At 49.6% G+C, this 19,883-nt stretch overlaps 1 protein-coding gene and 1 pseudogene across 8 annotated transcripts in view; one reads left to right on the top strand and one right to left on the bottom strand.

The window, feature by feature from the left end:
• The window catches only part of LOC119849371, a 1,398,949-nt pseudogene extending 1,392,415 nt beyond the window's left edge, over positions 1 to 6,534 (top strand).
• The window catches only part of LOC119849428 (zinc finger protein OZF-like), a 776,365-nt gene that overhangs the window by 738,734 nt on the left and 17,748 nt on the right, over positions 1 to 19,883 (bottom strand). For 2 of the 8 annotated variants that reach the window (XM_043503819.1, XM_043503818.1), the window contains exons 2-3: positions 14,227 to 14,340; positions 10,151 to 13,877 (exon numbers count right to left, since the gene is read on the bottom strand). The exons of 1 other annotated variant lie outside the window; for it this stretch is intronic. In XM_043503819.1, the coding sequence (XP_043359754.1) occupies positions 12,187 to 13,877; positions 14,227 to 14,340 (1,805 nt within the window). In that variant the 3' untranslated portion in view covers positions 10,151 to 12,186. Of the gene's footprint in view, positions 1 to 10,150; positions 13,883 to 14,226; positions 14,341 to 19,883 lie in introns of those variants that run through there. 5 more of the 8 variants (XM_043503815.1, XM_043503821.1, XM_043503817.1 and 2 more) reach the window with 4 other exon arrangements.

Raw genomic sequence — 19,883 nt, 5'->3', positions numbered from 1 at the left:
CCCCAGAAGGCTTTGCACCCTATGGGCAACTATTGCTCATGGCTTTCTACCCATCCTGACTGACACCTGGCAGCAGCTCCCTCCCTGATGGGATGTGGAGGCAGAATTGTTCCCCTCCTCTCTCCCCAAAGGAGAAGAGTTTTGGAGAATTTGGCTACTAGATTTTTTTCTGTCTCTCCAGCTCTAATTTTGGTTTGTTTTCCCCTTTTCCACCCGTTTCTGACCTTTCTCCCTGTGTCCTAGCAGGTGCTGGGATGGTGAATGAGAACAAGGAGCAGAATCCTCAGCAGGAAGATGCTGAGCAAGTGGAAGCACACGGGGGATTATCGCAAGGATCGAAAGGGAATGTGTCCAGGTGTCGTGTGAAGGGGAAAGCCTGTGAGAGCCAGCACAGGCCAGAGAGGCAGCAGGGAAACCAGCCCAGGGAGAAAGTGGACAAATCAATTAATTGTCAGGGGCCTCACCAGGACTCCCCGGAAATCACAGCCCAGCAGGGAATACCTACAGGAGAGAGAAAAAACACATGCACTGAGTGTGGAAAACACTTCACTGTGAACTCCACCCTTGTTAGACATCAGAGGATCCACATGGGAGAGCACCCCTACCAATGCTGTGAGTGCGGGAAACAGTTCAGCGAGAAATCAAACTTTATTACACATCAGACAAGCCACACAAGAGAGAGACCCTATGAGTGCTGTGAGTGTGGGAAAAACTTCACTCGGCACTCATCCCTTTCTAGACATCAGAGGATCCACACAGGGGAGAGACCTTATGAATGCTATGAGTGCGGGAAAAAGTTCACTCTGAGCTCGTTCCTTATTAATCATCAGAGAATGCACACAGGAGAGCGCTCCTATACATGCTGTGAGTGCGGGCAAACATTCGCTCAGAGCTCAGCCCTATTTAAACATGAGAAGATCCACACAGGAGAGCGCCCCTATGAATGCTCTGAGTGCGGGAAACAGTTCAGTGAGAAATCAAGCCTTACTAAACATCAGACAAGCCACACAAGAGAGCGACCCTATGAGTGCTGTGAGTGCAGCAAAAGTTACACTCGGAGCTCATCCCTTATTAGACATCAAAGGAGCCACACAGGAGAGAGACCGTATAAATGCTGTGAGTGTGGGAAAAGTTTCACTTTCAAATCAAACCTTAATATACATCAGAGAATTCACACAGGAGAGCGCCCCTATGAATGCTGTGAGTGTGGGCAACAGTTCACTTGGAGCACAGCCTTTCGTAAACATCAGAGAATCCACACAGGAGAGCGCCCCTATGAATGCCATGAGTGCGGGCAAATGTTCCCTCAGAGCTCAGCCCTTCTTAAACATCAGAGAATACACACAAGAGAGAGACTCTATGTGTGCTGTGAGTGTGGGAAAAGCTTTACTCGGAGCTCATCCTTTATTAGACATCAGAGGATCCACACAGGAGAGAGACCGTATAAATGCTGTGAGTGTGCGAAAAGCTTTGCTTTCAAATCAAACCTTAATAAACATCAGAGGGTCCACACGGGAGAGCGCCCCTACAAATGCTGTGAGTGCGGGAAACAGTTCAGTGAGAAATCAAACCTTATCACACATCAGATAGGCCACACAGGAGAGAGACCCTATGAATGCTGTGAGTGTGGGAAAAAGTTCACTCAGAGCTCAGGCCTCTTTCATCATCAGCGAATGCACACAGGAGAGCGACCCTATACATGCTGTGAGTGTGGGAAAAAGTTCACTCAGAGCTCAAGCCTTATTAATCATCAGAGAATCCACACAGGAGAGCGACCCTATGAATGCAGTGAGTGTGGGAAAAAGTTCACTCAGAGCTCAGGCCTTATTAATCATCAGAGAATGCACACAGGAGAGCGACCCTATATATGCTCTGAGTGCAGGAAAGCATTCCCTCATAACTCAGGCCTTATTAAACATCAGAGGATCCACACAGGAGAGAGACCTTATGAGTGCTCTGAGTGTGGGAAAAGCTTCACTGAGAACTCATCCCTTACTAGACATCAGAGGATCCACACAGGAGTGAGACCATATGAATGCTGTGAGTGCGGGAAAAGGTTCACTTTTAAATCAGACCTTAATAACCATCAGAGGATCCACACAGGAGAGCGCCCCTATGAATGCTGTGAGTGCGGGAAACAATTCACCTGGAGCACGGGGCTTATTATTCATCAGAGAATCCACACAGGAGAGCGACCCTATGAATGCTGTGAGTGCGGGAAAAGGTTCACACAGAGCTCAAGTCTCATCAATCATCAGAGAATCCACACACGAGAGCAGCCAGTGAATCCTGTGAATGCGGGAAAAGTTTCATCCGGAGCTCACACCTTAATAGACATCAGCGATTTCACAGGATAGAGACACACCATAAAACTTTGTAAAAGGCAGAGAAAATATTTTTAAAGACATTTGCTAATTCCCACATAGTGACTTTTTAGGGCTGTTTGCACCATTTGTGTCACCCTGTTCTCTCAGCTCCCCCAAGTGAGTTGCCTGCTTTTCCTTTGCAGATCTCCCTTCTCTGGGGTGAATCCCGTGGTCCTTTCTACCAACTCCCTTCTCCCGTGAGTCATCATGAGAGGGTGTCTCTCTCCTGCCAGGAGTGTCCATCAGCCCTAGGTAGGGGAAATAGGGGTGACCTCAAGTAGCTACACTGAGCAAAAATCAACTTGGGCTTTGTCTCCTCTAGGATTTTCCAGCCTGCTGGAGGTAGCTATCCTAGTGTAAACACACCACTGTATGTGCAGTGCTGACATAGGCCAGGCTGGGATTAGCAAACACCTTCTCCCTTTGACCTGTCTTAATCAACACCAACTTTCATAGTCTAGACAAGCCCTGAGCATCACATGTATATTGTCACCCCACCAGCAGAGCGATTGTTAGAGTCACCAAGTTCCCCCTCTGGTGACAGATTGTTTCATTCCCAGTTGTTCTCATGCTGGTCCAGGTTGCGCTGGGCAGCAGTTTTTTTTCTTTTTACCATTTCCCTTATTGAAAATTTATTTCAATATAACAAAGAGGAGGAGCAGGAGTGGGACCAATGTATCATTTTGGCCTCTGCGACACCGGAAGGAAATGGGGTGAGTCAGTGGGATTCCCTCCTTCCCCATTATCATTCCTAGGCCCGCTTACTCCAGCAGCGCTGGGTTCTGTTTGAGCCAAAATGGAGCTTGTCCACCTATATTCTCCCAAAGAGTCTCTGCACTTCATAGCAAATTGATCCTAAATCCAACTCGTTAGGGTTAGAGGTGAAAGTGTTGCAGACCTGGATCGGGAATTCCAATGGATCCCAAACACAGTGCAATCATTCTGAGCTTAAATCCCAGTTTCTGTCTATTGACAAAGCCAATTCTGGGCTTTTCCCTCCTGAGCTGAGACTGTTTGTTTGAAGATGAAAGGTCGGCAGTTTTTCCCTATTACGTTTTTTTTTCTAATAACACGATTCCATAATAATGAAGTGCTGTTGATTGAAGCAGGTGTGAATGGATCAGAGGAAAGAGCGACAGGGGAATCTGCTCGCCTGATTTTTGAGTCACCAGATTTAACCTGCTCTGGAATTTCATTTTTTATGAAAAAGAAAGTGACTTATACTGCTCTTTGTTGCGGGATTTCTCTCTCTCCCGAAGGCCATTTGGTCACATAATTTAATATTAATTTAGTTCTCCAGGATGTAGCTCACATTTATTGGGGACTTTGGGAGAAATGACTGTTTGCTAAAATAGTGCTTTCTTATTTTATTTTTGTCTTTCCTGCACCGCCGCATGAGGACATGGAAGAAGCTTAAGTGCAGTTCACTCACGAGGAGAGGATGCTCCGACCCATCGGGCGTGCTACCAAGGAAACAGTAGTGGGTTTAGGTCTCCACTCTGAAATGGTGAACAACAGCATGCCCCAGATTGTGCAACTAACTGAAGTAACTGGGTGCATATGGCCTATGATTTAGGAAATGCTGTCCTTGTCTGTGTTGATGTGGAGAAACCAGAAGTGGCATTTTTGATGAACTTGCCCTTGGTAGATGCTGCAAATGTGCATTGAAATGAAATCAGTGTTGTATGTGGGATAGCTGCAGAATATCTATTTTTAATTAATTCCCCTTCTTTGGTGACTTACAGGGTTTCTGATGGTGGAGTGTTTCTAGTCCCTAACTTAGACCTGTGCTACGGGATTAAAGAAAGAAATTGGCCGTGTTTGGGGAAGTCATTCCTCACGAACACTGCTCAGAATTTGGGTGGTTTTGTAAAGGATTCTATTCCACAGGAGTGTTAATGTACCCTGACGAGGCCAAGGATTTGGCAAGAACTTAGTTTGATACAGCAGACACCCAGTAGTTGCTATTCGCCCCAGAGAGGAAGCTGTGTTGAACTACAGTCCAGGTAAAACTTTTTGTTTGTTTTTAACACCGTTCCCTAGTTCACTGTCACTGCTTAGAGTCCCAAATGTTACCATGGCTTGAGTGGAAGGTCCTTCACTATTTGGATCCAAGGTTCCTTGAGGCAAAGTGAGAAATAGTTGATGCCTTCAGAGGAGATTCCTGCCCCAGCCTGACTGAGCACCAAGGACTTCCATGCTGTTTGATTCCCTCATCCATTACTGTCATTCTGTGTTCAGACTCTAATTTCAGACTGCTGGATAGACAAATGTTGAGTCCTGATTCTATGCTGTTGCCACTTAGTTTTGCTCTTGTGTCTGATTCAGTTGTACCACTTCTCATGCACCTCCTGATACTTTGAAAGATTGGATGGTGTGGATATAGAGCTGAGGTCCTTTTTCTCATGATGCAAACCTTCCCCCATAGCATGAGAACCCTTCCACCAACACTTACATCAGAAGGACCAGAGATAAATGAACTCTCAAATGTAGAATGCTCCTATGCACACAGTGCTCACTTGGTGGAAATGGGGCTTAAAATGAAACTAACCTGTATGATAAGATTTCATAATCTTTGACTATGTTCTTTTTACCAGTGAAAATGAAATTAATTTTTCCTAACTAATTTTACCCAATTAGACTGTATGGGTCACTGAGTTCACCACTTCTCTGCAAAGCAAAGATGTATAATGTCTGTCAGGAGATGGCCACGGTTCTTTTTATGAATGGTAATGGAAGCATGCATGAGGCAAGAAGTAGTTTGGTTTTGTGTGTTGGGGAGGAGGGAGTTGGCTGCCCGTTATTTTTATGGGAGCTGAGACCCCTTTTCTTTTTTTAAGGAAGCCCATTGTCACAGCTCAGCCTTTTAACCCTCAAGCCGGGGTATGGAAACCTCCCCAAAACTGTCCTTAGATTTCATTCATTTTTGAGATCTTTGGAATTCAGCCCTCCACAGTGCATGTGGTTCACAGCAACCAATATTTTAACAAAACTGTGTGTTTAATGGGACTTTTCCAAACTGACGATTTCCAAACATTTCCAAAGTCTGCCTCACTTGAAATGGTCAGATCACATTGTCTGTACCTAATGCATAATTCACACCTGATTTGCCTGGAGATTTCAGGGGAGTGACCGCAATGTGGGGTGATTTGGAATCGTCAACCATGAAGACCAAGGTAAAGGTGGAAGCCCTTTTGCACCAGGAACCTGTCTAAGAAAGACGGACATTCCAGGACTCCCAGACTGATCCTGTCTGGAGAAGGAAGTTGTAACATCAACACCAGGCTGTGCCAGCCTTGACCTGTCTCCTCTTACCTGAGAGCACTTGCGAATGTGGAGTATTGAGCCGGCGACCCCATCGCCTGGTTCCTTGACTGCGGCTCTAGATCCTACTCCACGGGAGTCCGAAGAGCTGTAGAGTTGGATTCATTTGTCAGTTTCAATATCTGATTGTTACTTGTTCTAGTTTTTATCAACTGGGAGCCATTCCAGCCTTCCTGTTCTACTCCGGTGGTACAGTGGGGTCAGTGCGTGCACATGTGTATGAAACCTGTCACATCCATGCAGAAAGGAGCTAAACAGAATAATTCCCAAACCTAAATAATCCTAAAATGCTGCCCTACAATGTCATTGCATACATGCTCCTCGTTCTGTGAAAGTGGTCAAAGAACCTGAACTGTTGGATACATACTATTAAAATTCTTTATTAAGGTCTGTGTCCGTATTAAGGTTTTTATCTATAGAAGCCACTGGGAGAAGGTTAGCCACATCCTGGTGAGATCTAAGGTGGAAGCTCTGAAGTTGTGGCTTAAATGTGAACAATAATTTGGTGTTAGAACTGAAATATTCAAGCGGCTGAGTGTGGATCGCACGGCCTGGGTGAAGTTCTGTGACTGGGCTTAATAACTAAATGGACAGCTGCCCCCTTGGTTCCTGTTTCAGGATTTAACAAGGGTTCATTTTCTGCTGTATTGTTGTGATAATTTGGCTAAAGTGATGAGTTGATTCCAAAGCAAGATCGTTACTTACTGACAGATTTTCTGATCTGACTGGAACGTGATCACTGTGTTGTATACTTGAGAGCTGGGTGGTGTTAATAGTTTAGGGTTAGTGAGCTGTGTTCTTCGTTTTATTTGTTTCTTCATTTTAATTAAATGTATAAAAGGGATATTGAGTCATGTCTTTCAATAAACTCCATGGGCAAGAATCGTGGAGTATCTGGGTGGAGATCAGCTGATGGACCACAGAGCCTTATCAGCTCCCTCTACATTAACCTTTTGGTTCTCATATGGTAGCAGCTGGGGAAGTGGGGGGGCACCCATCCCAGCTCTGGCTGCATCCTTGGGGGTCAGAGCATCGCAAGGGGAAATGAGCTCTCCTGCGCAGCCTTTCGGGAGCATGGAGTGGGGGCAGGGGAGGGGGGCCGGGGCAGTGCGTCTCCCTGATGAGAGATTGCTGGAAGGGCGTGGTATCTCTAAACGGGGTGGTGGTGGTGGATTTCTCTGCTGTCACTATCATGGCCAGACCCAGCCGCCACACCGGTCTGGCGTGCCCTGGGCTTGTGTCTGATCAGGCCAAGGTGAGGTTGGGGGGTCTCTGGTTTGAAAGGTTATAAATGGAGGTGAAAGGGGCCAAATCAGCCAGAAATGTGCTGGGACGGCTCCGGCTGGCTTGGCCTCTGTCCCCAGCGTCCGGCCTGGTCAGGGAGCAGAGGAGGTGGGCTGCCACTGCCCCTCCCCAGCCGGGCTCTCTCGCAGGCACCCCTGCTGTGCAACCCCGAGTTAGGGTTCCCAGGCGGTCGGTTTTTCACCGGAACGGTTGGTCAAAAACAAACCCTGGTGGCTCCGGTCAGCACCGCTGACTGAGCTGTTAAAATTCCGGTCGGAGACGCAGCAGGGCTAAAGCAGGCTCCCGGCCTGCCCTGGCTCCGCACGGATCCTGGTAGCGGCTGGCATGTTCCTGCAGCCCATAGGCATAGCGCTGGCTCCATAGCTCCCATTGGCCAGGAACTGAGGGAAGGGGCTCGTGGCTCGTGCAGCGGGTTAGAGTCCAGGAGGGGGCTCAGGGCTGGGGGCGGTGCCTGCAGGCGTGGGCAATGTGCACGGCACAGAGCTCCCTGGCTGGAGTGAGTGGGGCGGGGCCTTGGGGAAGGGGCGGGGTGGGGCAAGGGTGTTCGGTTTTGTGCAATTAGAAAGTTGGCAACCCTACGCCGAGTGGCCACCCTCTGCCGGTGTGAGAAGCGGCTCTGTCCTGCCCCCTGTCCCTGCTGAGGTGCCCGCGAGGGTGCTGGAGCTCCGAGCAGACGCTGTGCTGCTCTGAGTCTCCCTGGGCCGGGGCCAGCCCGAAGACGTGTTCCCTGCTCCTGTGGCCCCAGCCCCTCAGGTTTCTTCCAGAGGTGACACATGGGGCAGTCAAGTGCCGCCCCCCGCCCATGTTTACATTGTGCCATTCCTGTATCAGGAGGTACAAATCGTCTCTGCTGGGAGGGGTATCTTGTCCCCAACAGTAATTATTTGGAAGGGGGTGTCCTGACTCCATGGCAGACGACGGCTTTCCCTCCTCTGCCCCTGGAGGGACGGGAAACCCTTTACCCACGTCTCCAGCTCCCTTCCTCCCACAGCTGCAGGAGATCTCGAGGTTGTGTTAAAAACATTGCATGGCAGTTCAGGCCAGTGGGTGGTTGGAGCTGGCCGTGCTGGCTGCAGGGTCCCGCTGTAACCTCGCTGTCACCGTTCAGGGCAACTGCACCTGGATTACCCCTCCGTGGTCCCCAGTGACACCCACTCTTAGACTTCCCCGAGGTCACCTCTCTTGGGCAGAGACACGTGTCTCTCCGTCTCCTGAACAGCATATTTCCAGGCTGCACCAGCCCTGTTTACACCGTCCTAGCCCACAGCAAGTCCTAAATGGCCAGCACCTGCCCTTTGCTATCTCTGCAGTGACTAAGGGCAATGTCACGGCCAACACTGATACCCACCCAGCTCTTTGGTGCAAGCATGTTTATTCTTCAGGGGAAAGCATTAAAAACCAGGAAAGAACCAGAGATCACCCCAGCTCCAGCAAGGGCTCTGGTTGGGGATTTGTCCTTCAAACCGCACCAAGGCTTTTTCTATGGTCACAACAACCTTTGCCCAGCACAATCCCCCACCCCATTAATCTGTAAATCTCTCCTTTGTGGGGTTCTGTGGTCTGGGAATGGAATCACAGGGTACCAAAGCACGAACCTGTCCATGGGGGGCGGGGGGATCAAATGGCACATTCTGCCCCAGCCTGACTCTAGTTCCCCCAATCCCGTGAGGTTTGCCTCCACAGGTTCAAATCCTGCTCACAGCAAAGGGCCAAGCACCAGTCCCATGGAAGGGCAGTGGGGGTTTGTGCTCCTAGGTCACCTTGGTGCTTCTCAGAATCCAACCTCCTGAGCTTCTCCAGATGATGCTCAATGCCGAAGGAGAAGTGGGGGGGTCCCGGAGAGAAAGAGCCACATCAACTCAGACTGAACGGTGAGGAAATGGGGTGGGGGAAGCAGCAGAGGTTACAGAGAAGACTCTTTACACACAACAGGGAGCAGGAGGCAAGTGCAGCATGTTTAGGATAATGGTGGTGGAGAGAAAAAAGGCTGGATTCAATGCAAGATGAGACCAAAGGAGGGGAAGGTGAGTGGCAGCTCCACACAGGACCACGGTGCTCAGATACGCCAGTTCTGGGCACCCTGACTGTCCTAGCTAGAGAGAACAGGCAAACAGGGACCCATCCCCCTGCAATGCTCCTCTCCTGGCAGAAGGCCCCATGGAGCGGTAGGAGCTGGATTGGGAGTGGGGGGCCCCTCGGGACAGAGGGCAGCTGAAGCCCTCAGATGTATGGGAACTAGGCACTGCAGAATGAAAGGGCTTCACACCCCTCACAGCTGGGACCGAGGGGCAGCAGCAGCTGGTACGGTCTGCGAGCAGGACTGGGGAAAAGACGAGCAGATGGGCCAGAACCCCAGCCCACATAAACTTCTTTTACTCCAACGATGACAACTTCTCTATTTTCCTCATGTCCCATTTAACCAGCTCGCTTCCCTTTTTGCCGTCTAGGTGGCACTGACTTCCCAGCGTCCTCTATCTCACCCCTCGCACCCAGCCAAGGGTCGGTGCAGAGGAAAGGGGCCTGGGAGGGGGAAGAAAGCTGCTAACTTCTTCCTGGGACTTTTCACTGGGCTTTTTTGTCATTCTCCCTTTTGTAGACACCCAGCTCGCTGTGAGCAGAGCGCCCAGTCTGGCGGGGCTGGATGCTGCAGGCTCTGCCTGCTCCTCATTCTCCTGGGGACGGGAGAGGGCCTGGGAGACCCTGCCAGCTTTGGCAAAGAGCAGGGAAGGGCAGGGCTGCACCCCATCACGTCCCCCGACAGGACAGCAAAGAAGTTGTGGGGAGTAAAGCTCCTGGGGTGTTGGTGTCTGGGCCAGGGGCTGCCCCATGGCTGGACTCTGTGGAGAGGCCGGTGCTGGTGTCTGGCAGCTTGGCTATGGGGAGAGGGGGGACTGATGTCTGGGGGCTGCCCTGTAGCTGGGCACTGGGGGGATGGGAGTGCAGGTGTCTGGGTTCTGGGGACCCCACACAGCCCCCTCCAGCATCCCCCATCTGGAATTTGGTTGTTGTAGGGGTTTCTTTAACACACTTTCTCCTCAGGGAATCATTTTTGCTGTTGTCTGTATTGTTGACATATTTGTTGACAGGTATTTTGCATAACAAACTGGAGTGATTATATTGTGTTACTTTGACAAATAAAATACACAATTTTAAAATAGTGTGCAGAATATTTAATTTTTTGGTGCAGAATTTCTCAAGGAGTAATTAAAGGACAAAAACCATCATTAAGAAGGAGTTAAGTGCCTGGTGGAATGTTGTCTGCCTGGAGAAGCTCAACTTCAGCAAAACTCACATGCCTGAAAAATAGGAAACTAAGAGATAAGGTTGCCCACACAACCTTAACTCTGCCCTCTTTCAGTTATTCCCCAATGTTCCCCCAAAACACAAACACATCTTCAGTCTTCCAACACCACAATGGCTAAAAGGCACAATCTCTTCCCCTCCATTTACAACCCTTCGAACCAGACCTCCAACTTCAGGTGATCCTGACCAGACACAATCCCACGGCAAGCCAGATGTGTGTGCTGGCTGCTTCTGGTCATGACAGTGACAGCAGAGAAATCCACCAGCATCCCACCCCTACTTAGAGATACCCCGCCCTTCTACCAACTCCCTACTCCTAAAAGCTGCGTAGGGGAATTCATTTTTTACTTACGATGCTCTGAGCTCCCTAGAATCCAGTGGGAGCTGAGATGGGTTCCCACCTCCTCCCCCCACAGCTGCTCCCATGTGAGAGCCAAAGGGTTAATACAGAGGGAGTTGATAAGGCTCCAACTTGGACTGGCTGATCTCCACCCAGATGCTCCACGGTTCTGACCCATGTGACTTATTGAAAGACATGACTCACTCTCGGTTTTATACATTTCATTAAAATGAACAAACAAATAAAATGAAGAACACAGCTCACTAAACAAACTATACTTAACACCACTCAACTAGCTCTGTATAAGTCACTTTCAGTTTCATATAAAATTAAATTCTAGAGCAGGTTACATTCGATAACTCAAAAACCAGGAGAGCAGATTCCCCTGTCACTTTCTCCTCTGATCCATTCAAACCTGCTTCACTCAACAGCACTTCATTGTTATTGACAAAACAAGAAAATTAGCATCATCGTAATAGGGAAAAACTGCTGACCTTCTTGTCTGCAAACTATCCCAGTTCAGCAGGAAAATGTCCAGAAGTGGCTCTGTCAATAGACAGAAACTGAGATTTAAATGGGGAATGATTGCATGGTGTTTGGGATCCATGGAAATTTCCCAGATCTGGGACACTTTCATCTCCTGCCTAACAAGTAGGATTTAGGATCAAATTGCCATTAAGTGCAGAGACTCTCTGGGAGATGGAGGGGTAGATTATAGGTGGATAAACTCCATTGTGGCTCAAACAGAACCCAGCGCTGCTGGAGTGAGCGGGCCTAGTGACGGTAATGGGGAAGGAGGGAATCCCGTCCACTCACCCCATTTCCTTCCAGTGTCACAGAGGCCGACATGATACATTTGTCCTACTCCTGCTCCTCCTCTTTGTTATATTGAAATAGATTTTCAATAAGGAAAATGTTAAAAAGAAAAATATCTACTGCCCAAAACAACCTGGACCAGCGTGAGAACAACTGGGAATGAGACAATCTGTTGCCAAAGGGGAAACTTGGTGACTAACACTTGCTTTGTTAGTGCGGAGACAGTATAAATGTGCTGCTCAGGGATTGTCCAGAGCAGGAATATTGGTGTCAATTAGGACAGGTCAAAGGGGAAGGTGCGAGCTAACCCCAGCCCCTGTGCATGGGCTATGTCAGCACTGCACATATAGCGGGGTATTTACATTAGGATAACTACCTCCAGCAGGCTGGAAAATCCTAGAGGAGACAAAGCCCAGGTCAATTTTAGATCACCCCTACCTGAGGTCACCCCTATTAACCCCACTTGAGGCTGATGGACACTCCTGGCCAGAGGGAGACACACTCTCATGACTCATAGGAGAAAGGAGTTGGTAGAAAGGACCACGGGTCACCTCAGAGAAGGGCGACCTGCAAAGAAAAAGTGGGCAACTCATCTGGGGGAATTGAGGGAACAGGGTGACGTAAATTTAGGGCTGTTTTTACCAAAGTCCCTGTATAGGAATTAGCAAATGCCTTTTAAAAAAAAAAAAAAAATCTTTTCTCTGCCCTACACAAAGTTCTTATGGTGTGTCTCTATCCTGTGAAATCACTGATGTCTATTAAGGTATGAGCTCCAGGTGAAACTTTTCCCGCTTTCACTGCATTCACAGGCTGCTCTTGTGTGTGAATCCTCTGATGATTAATAAGGTCCGATTTAAAAGTGAAGCTTTTCCCACACTCAAAGCATTCATAGGGTCTCTCTCCCGTGTGGATCCCCTGATGTCTAATAAGAGATGAGCTCTCAGTGAAATTTTTCCCGCACTCGCAGCACTCATAGGGTTTCTCTCCTGTGTGGATCCTCTGATGTTTAATAAGGCCTGAGCTCTGAGTGAACTTTTTCCCACACTCACAGCATGTATAGGGGCGCTCTCCTGTGTGGATTCTCTGGTGATTAATAAGGCCTGAGCGCTGAGTGAACTTTTTCCCGCATTCACGGCACTCATAGGGTTTCTCTCCTGTGTGGTCTGCCTCACATTTAAGAACGTTTGATTTCTCACTGAACTGTTTCCCCCACTTACAGCATGTATAGGGGCGCTCTCCCATGTGGATTCTCTGGTGATTAATAAGGCCTGAGTGCTGACTGAACTTTTTCCCGCACTCACGGCACTCATAGGAACTCTGTTCTGTGTGGCCTCTCTGATGTGCCCTAAGGTTTGATTTCTGACTGAACTGTTTCCCGCATTCGCGGCATTCATAGGGGCGCTCTCCCGTGTGGACGCTCTGATGTTTATTAACGTCTGATTTGAAAGCAAAGCTTTTCCCGCACTCACAGCATTTATACGGTCTCTCTCCTGTGTGGATCCTCTGATGTCTTATAAGGGATGAGCTGCGAGTGAAGCTTTTCCCGCACTCACTGCACTCATAGGGTCTCTCATCTGTGTGGCTTGCCTGATGTTTAGTAAGGCTTGATTTCTCACTGAACTGTTTCCCGCACTGACAACATTCATAGGGTCTCCCTCCTGTGTGACTTGTCTGATGTTTCATAAATTTTGATTTCTCAATGAATTGTTTCCCGCACTCAGAGCATTCATAAGGGCGCTCTCCTGTGTGAATCTTCTCATGTTTAAATAGGGCTGAGCTCTGAGCGAATGTTTGCCCGCACTCACAGCATGTATAGGGGCGCTCTCCTGTGTGCATTCGCTGATGATTAAGAAGGACTGAGCTCTGAGTGAACTTTTTCCCACACTCACAGCACTCATAGGGTCTCTCTCCTGTATGGATTCTCTGATGTCTAGTAAGGGTTGAACTCCGAGTGAAGCTTTTCCCGCACTCACAGCACTCATAGGGTCTCTCTCTTGTGTGGCTTGTCTGATGTGTAATAAGGTTTGATTTCTCACTGAACTGTTTCCCACACTCACAGCATTTGTAGGGCTGCTCCCCCGTGTGGATCCGCTGATGTCTAACCAGGGTGGAGTTCAGACTGAAGTGTTTCCCACACTCAGTGCATGTGTTTTTTCTCTCTCCTGTAGGTATTCCCTGCTGGGCTACGATTTCCTTGGAGTCCTGGTGAGGCCCCTGACAATTAATGGATTTGCCCACTTTCTCCCTGGGCTGGTATCCCTGCTCCCTCTCTGGCCTGTGCTGGCTCTCACACGCTTTCCCCTTCGCAGGATGCCTGGACACATTCCCTTTCGATCCTTGCGATAATCCCCCGTGTGCTTCCACTTGCTCAGCATCTTCCTGCTGAGGATTCAGCTCCTCATTCTCATTCACCATCCCAGCACCTGCTAGGACAGAGAGAGAAATCTCAGAAACAGGGGCAGAAAAGATGGAAACAAACTGAAATTAGAGCTTGAGAGACAGGGAAAAAAACCCTGGTAGTGAATTCTCCTAAACTTTTCTCCACAGCGGTGAGAAGAGGGGATGTGGAGGCAGAATTGTATCTCTCAGGAAGGGAGCTGCTGCCAGGTGTCTGTCAGGATGGGTAGGAAGCCATGAGCAATAGCTGCCCATAGGGTACAAGGCCTCCTGGGGATACTCCTGAACTCCGAGAGCTCCCAAGGCCTTTTTAGGGAGTCCCAGCTCCCTCCTTCAGGCACAGAGCATTTTTGAATTGGTTTAATGATCCCTCACCTGCACAGGTGCCGCTCAGGATCTTTCCTTCCTCAGAGCCCTGGAAATCCAGGACCCACGGCTCCTCCCCTCGTTCCGGTTGGGAGATCACATCTGGTTTGGGAACGGGAAACCCTGCTCAGGGGATAGAAAACAAAGGAGATCAGGGGAGTTCATGGGACATTTCTCACAAAGAAGCATCTATTGGTTTTAACCCAGTCTATTGTAAAGCAGTAAAATGCTTGGGGCAGCTTCCCAGGTGCTCCAAGGGGCAGGACACTCTGCTTATGAGGCATTTAACTATCCCCATCTCTGCTGGGAACACACACAGCCAGACATTCCCGTGACATTGGGCCAGAAAGGTTTAGCAACTAGCAGACTAAATTACCCAAATTCAACCTTTAAAGTCATGTTAGAAAAATATGTAATTAGGTAATTAGGGCTATTCCTTATAATTAGCTAACGTAGCCATGTCCCATAGATGGGAGCTCTGAAATGCAAACCGGTTTTGTGAGAGAATTAGGGATAATACTAATTCTATGGGTTCACTTATAACTTGTTAGATGTTAATGATGTAAACAGACGGTTCCTGTCTGTCACTATATGGACTGAATCATAGCTCAAAAGGGAATATTAACATTTAGATGAAACCTGGGTGTAATAATGTCATTGTCTATATTTCTCTTTGAAGTTTGTAGTAAACTATCTATGACAGTGGTGGGCAACCTGTGGCCTATCAAGGTAAAACATGGGCGGGCCGCCAAACAGTTTGTTTACATTTGCACGACAGCTCCCAGTGGCTGCGGTTCACCGTTTCCAGCCAATGGGAGCTGCGGGCTGCCGCTTCCCACAGCTCCCATTGGCCGGGAACTGTGAACTGTGGAAACTGGGAGCTGTGGATGGCCATAGAAATGTAAACAAACTGTCTGGTGGTCCGCCAGCAGTTTACCCTGACAGGCCACATGCAGTCCACAGGCTGCCCACCACTGGTCTATGAACTGCTCAATGGAGAATTACCTTGGGCTGAGGAATGCAACTAGTTACCTGTGTATGCATAGGAAATAGGGGGGTTTATTTCAAGCCACAATGCCGCACCAAAGGAACGCAGGCTGTCAAGAGGCTGCAGGAGAGCTATAAAAAGAACTCCTGGGCCCTGATCCTGTTATCTCAGCTCTGCTTAAGCTTTGCCAGGGGAAGTTCGAGTCACAAGGCTGAGGTCCTCAGTTCCAGTCTGGGTCACCCCGATATTGGGCACTGGACTGTGACCAATGCAACTAATTCTGGAAGAACTATTTACACCTTTGAAACTCACCATCTCTACTATGAAACTGACCTAAGAACTTGACTCATATATGCATGGATAATGGTCTTTTAATCAATACTAACTCTTTTCTGTTTTAATAAATCTTAGTTTAGTTAATAAGAATTGGCTGTAAGTATGTATTTGTGTGAACTATTCATTGACCTGGGGGATAATGTGTCCAATCCTTTGGGATTGGTAGAACTTTTTATAGGATGAACAAGATTTTCAATAATCCTCAGCATATTTAACTTGGCTGTCTGGGTGGGAGCCCAAGGCTAGATTGTTCCAAGGGAACTGTGTTTCTGGCTTCCGAGTAAGCAGAAAGGTATTGTAGAAGCTGTATTATGGCTGGATTGGTGAATCTAATTATTAGAAATAACCACCAGTTTTGGGGATTGTCTGCCCCATTCATTGCAATTTTCCCTGTTGAGCAATGTCAGTGACACCCCCTCCATCCTCCCGCTCACAGCTCCTCATCAAAGGGATTCCCAAAACACAGAGACAGTAACCCCATGTCCCAGAAAGTAAAGGCTCTGGCCAGAGGGGAAGTCACCTTGGACCTGCTCGTTAACCACAGAGAAACACCCAGACACAATGAGAGTTGTAGGAATGCCCAGACCGGTGAGCATGGACTGGTGGGATTCAGCGCAGTAAGGGATAGGACGGACCGGGCGTGTAGATATTACTACAGCAATGGAAAGGGTTCCCATTCCCATAGGTCATCCACCTCCCCAAAGTGGCAGTGGCTAGGTTGATAGAAGCATTATTTTCTGTTTAAAGATCAATTATTCTAACTACACTAAAAGCCATGTGTTTAATCAAATTGTCTTGATATTTTCTGGGGTTTACGGGCATTCAGGGAAGGGTTATTGGTCCAAATATGGGTCTGTTTGATCACGAGATTCCTGAGATACAGCCCTGCCACCAGAGGCAGCTTTTTACAAAATCATCTTGCTCTTTTAACATTTCACTGCGCACAGCTGGGGCTTAAACCGTGGTTCTTCTTGTTCCCTGACAGATCTCGGTCACTTGGCATTTATCTCAGTTAGCTTCCTTTGACGACTTCGACCTCCTCGTAGACAGGCTCACCCAGAACTGTCTGCTGAAACCGCTCCCAGGAGAAATTCGAACCAGGAGAACGCCCGCCTGCCCACAGAATGCCTGCTCCAAACCTCACCACCACCACCAGGGGAGCCAGAAGTAGAGACGCCAGCCGCCGCTACGATCCAGTAGTGGCTTCAAGGATCCAAAAGCTGTACCAGGCAAACCGCTTCAAAGCCATGAGGGAGATCCTAGACGAGCCCTCGCCCTACTGCACGATCCCATCTGAGCATCTCTACAGCTACTTCAAGGATGTATTCGACCGCATAGCCCAGAATGACGTGCAGCGCCCAGAGTGCCTCCTCCCCCTGCCCCGTGTTGACAAAGCAGGTGTCCTGGAAACTGACTTTACACCCAAGGAAGTGATGGCCAGACTCTCAAAAACAAAAAACACAGCTCCGGGGAAAGACGGTATCCCCTACAGCCTCCTGAAAAAGCAAGATCCCGGCTGTCTGGTCCTTGCCACACTCTTCAACCAGTGCAAGCAATTCTGCCGGACTCCCAGCTCCTGGAAAAAGGCCATGACGGTACTGGTGTACAAGAAGGGTGAGCGGGATGACCCCAGCAACTGGAGGCCCATCTCCCTCTGCTCCACAATGTACACGCTCTATGCCAGCTGCCTGGCGTCAAGGATCATGGAGTGGTCAGTGAGTGGGGGAGCCATCAGCTCCTCCCAGAAAGGCTTCATGTCCTGTGAGGGCTGCTATGAACACAACTTTGTCCTCCAAACCACCATCGAAACGGCCAGAAGGGCGCAGAGGCAGTGCACGGTGGCATGGCTCGACCTGGCTAATGCCTTTGGGTCCATGCCCCACCACCACATCTTTGCCACGCTCCAGGAGTTTGGGATGTCAGAGAACTTCCTCTGTGTGATCAGAGAGGTGTATGAGGGATGCAGCACAACCATTTGCTCGGTCGAAGGGGAGACTGCCGAGATACCGATTCAGAGCGGAGTTAAGCAGTGCTGTCCCCTCAGACCCATCATCTTTAACCTCGCCATGGAGCCATTGCTGCAAGCGATCTCCAATGACACAGATGGCTTCAACCTCCACGGTGAGAGGGTGAGCGTCCTGGCTTACGTGGATGACCTGGTCCTGACCGCAGACGACCCAGAGAACCTCCAACGTATGCTAGATGCCACCAGTCGAGCTGCCGATTGGATGGGGCTCTGCTTCAAGGCAAAGAAGTGCGCATCTCTCCACATCAACGGCAGCAAAAGGGACTCGGTGCAGGCGACAGGGTTCCAGATCCAGGGCGAGCCCGTCATCCCCCTGGCAGAGGGGCAGGCATACCGGCACCTTAGCACGCCGATGGGTTTCCGTGTCCGGCAGACACCCGAGGACACCATCCAGGAGATCTTGCAGGATGCCGCCAAGATCGACGCCTCCCTGCTAGCACCGTGGCAGAAGATAAACGCCCTGAACACCTTTCTGATCCTCCGCATCTCTTTCGTCCTAAGGGGATCTGCCGTGGCGAAGGTACCCCTCAACAAGGCAGACAAGACTGTCCGGCAGCTGGTGAAGAAGTGGCTGTTCCTTCCCCAGAGAGCCAGCAACGAGCTGGTCTATATCGCCCACAGGCATGGTGGTGCCAACGTCCCCCGCATGGGTGACCTGTGTGACATCGTGGTGGTCACCCACGCCTTCCGCCTGACGTGTCCTGATGCCATGGTAAGGAACACCACAGCAAGCGCTCTCCATGACACAACAAAGAAACGGATCAGCAGAGCCCCCTCCAAACAAGACACCGCCAGATTCCTGAGCGGTTCTCTGGATGGTGAATTTGGACGGGATGGTGGCGACATTGCTTCGCTGTGGTCCCGCACTCGCAATGCCACGCTTCGCCTGGGGAAGTGCATCGGCTGCCGCTGGGAGTGGTGCAAGGAGCGCCAGGAGCTGGGAGTCCTGGTGCCGCAGATCAGGTCCGACGACAACACCATCATCACCCCGAGCACCAGGGGCATGCTGGAGAGAACCCTTAAGGCTGCCATCCGCTCGTTGTACATGGAAACCCTGAAGCGTAAACCAGACCAGGGTAAAGTCTTCGAACTGACCAGCAAGTGGGACGCCAGCAACCACTTCCTCGCCGGGGGCAGCTTCACCTGTTTCGCCAACTGGCGGTTCATCCACCGCGCCCAGCTCAACTGCGTCCCGCTCAATGGAGCCGTCCGCCACAGGAACCGAGACAAGTGTTGCAGGAAGTGCAGCTACTCCAACAAGACCCTGCCCCACGTCCTGTGCAGCTGTAAGCCCCACTCCAGAGCCTGGCAGCTGCACCATAACGCCATCCAGAACTGCCTGGTGAAAGCCGTCGCACCATGCCTGGGGGAGGTTGCCGTGAACTCCACCATCCCTGGAACGGACAGCCAGTTGCGACCTGATGTGGTAGTCACCGACGAGGCCCAGAAGAAGATCATCCTCATGGACATCATGGTCTCCTTCGAGAACAGGACCCCGGCCTTCTGCGAATCCCGAGCTTGTAAGCTGGAAAAATATGCCCCCCCTAGCCGACACCCTGAGAGCGAAGGGCTTCGAGATGCAGATGGATGCCCTGATTGTCAGAGCCCTGGGTGCTTGGGACCCCTGCAACAAGCGTGTGCTGCGGACCTGCGGGATCGGTCGACGGTACGCACGGCTCATGCGGCGCTTCATGGTCTCGGACACAATCCGATGGTCTAGGGACATCTACATCACCAGCCACCGCCAGTACCAGGAGGTGTGAGCCAGTACAACATCGTGCATCAACCATGGGAAAGGGACCAAGAGACTTTTTTCATTGGACCATACGGAACCATAAACTCACTCATCATTAAATCCCACCAAATGAGGGTAGATCCATCCTCATCATGGCATCTGCTCATTATACTCCACACCTAAACATAGGCATTATATGGACAACATACCCCCCATATCTCAATGTCTGTACTTTGACCTGTTAAACTGTTACCCCCAATCGGGGAGATTGCAGATTATGTATTCCTTACGCCACCCGCTCCTAAACTGAATTTCGCACCCCTTGATAATCTGTACCTTATTCCCTGATAACCAGAAACTTCTATGCCTAAACTCTGTACCGTTTTCTTTTTACTTCAACATTATCTTAATAAAATTATTAAATCTGTAGCCCCCACTGCCTCTTTGGGAAAAAGTCAATACCTGTAGGATTCGGAATTTCAGAGCAGCACAAGCCAAACTGGTGAGTCACGGACATTGAAACGGAGACAGGCTGCATGACTAAGTCCCTGTTAACTGCTAGAGGGTTTCCCGCAATCTGC

Source organism: Dermochelys coriacea, chromosome 28 (genome assembly GCF_009764565.3).
Source record: "Dermochelys coriacea isolate rDerCor1 chromosome 28, rDerCor1.pri.v4, whole genome shotgun sequence".
NCBI lineage: Eukaryota > Metazoa > Chordata > Testudines > Dermochelyidae > Dermochelys > Dermochelys coriacea.
Note: the sequence above shows the minus strand (reverse complement) of the source record. Positions and strands in the feature narration are given on the sequence as shown.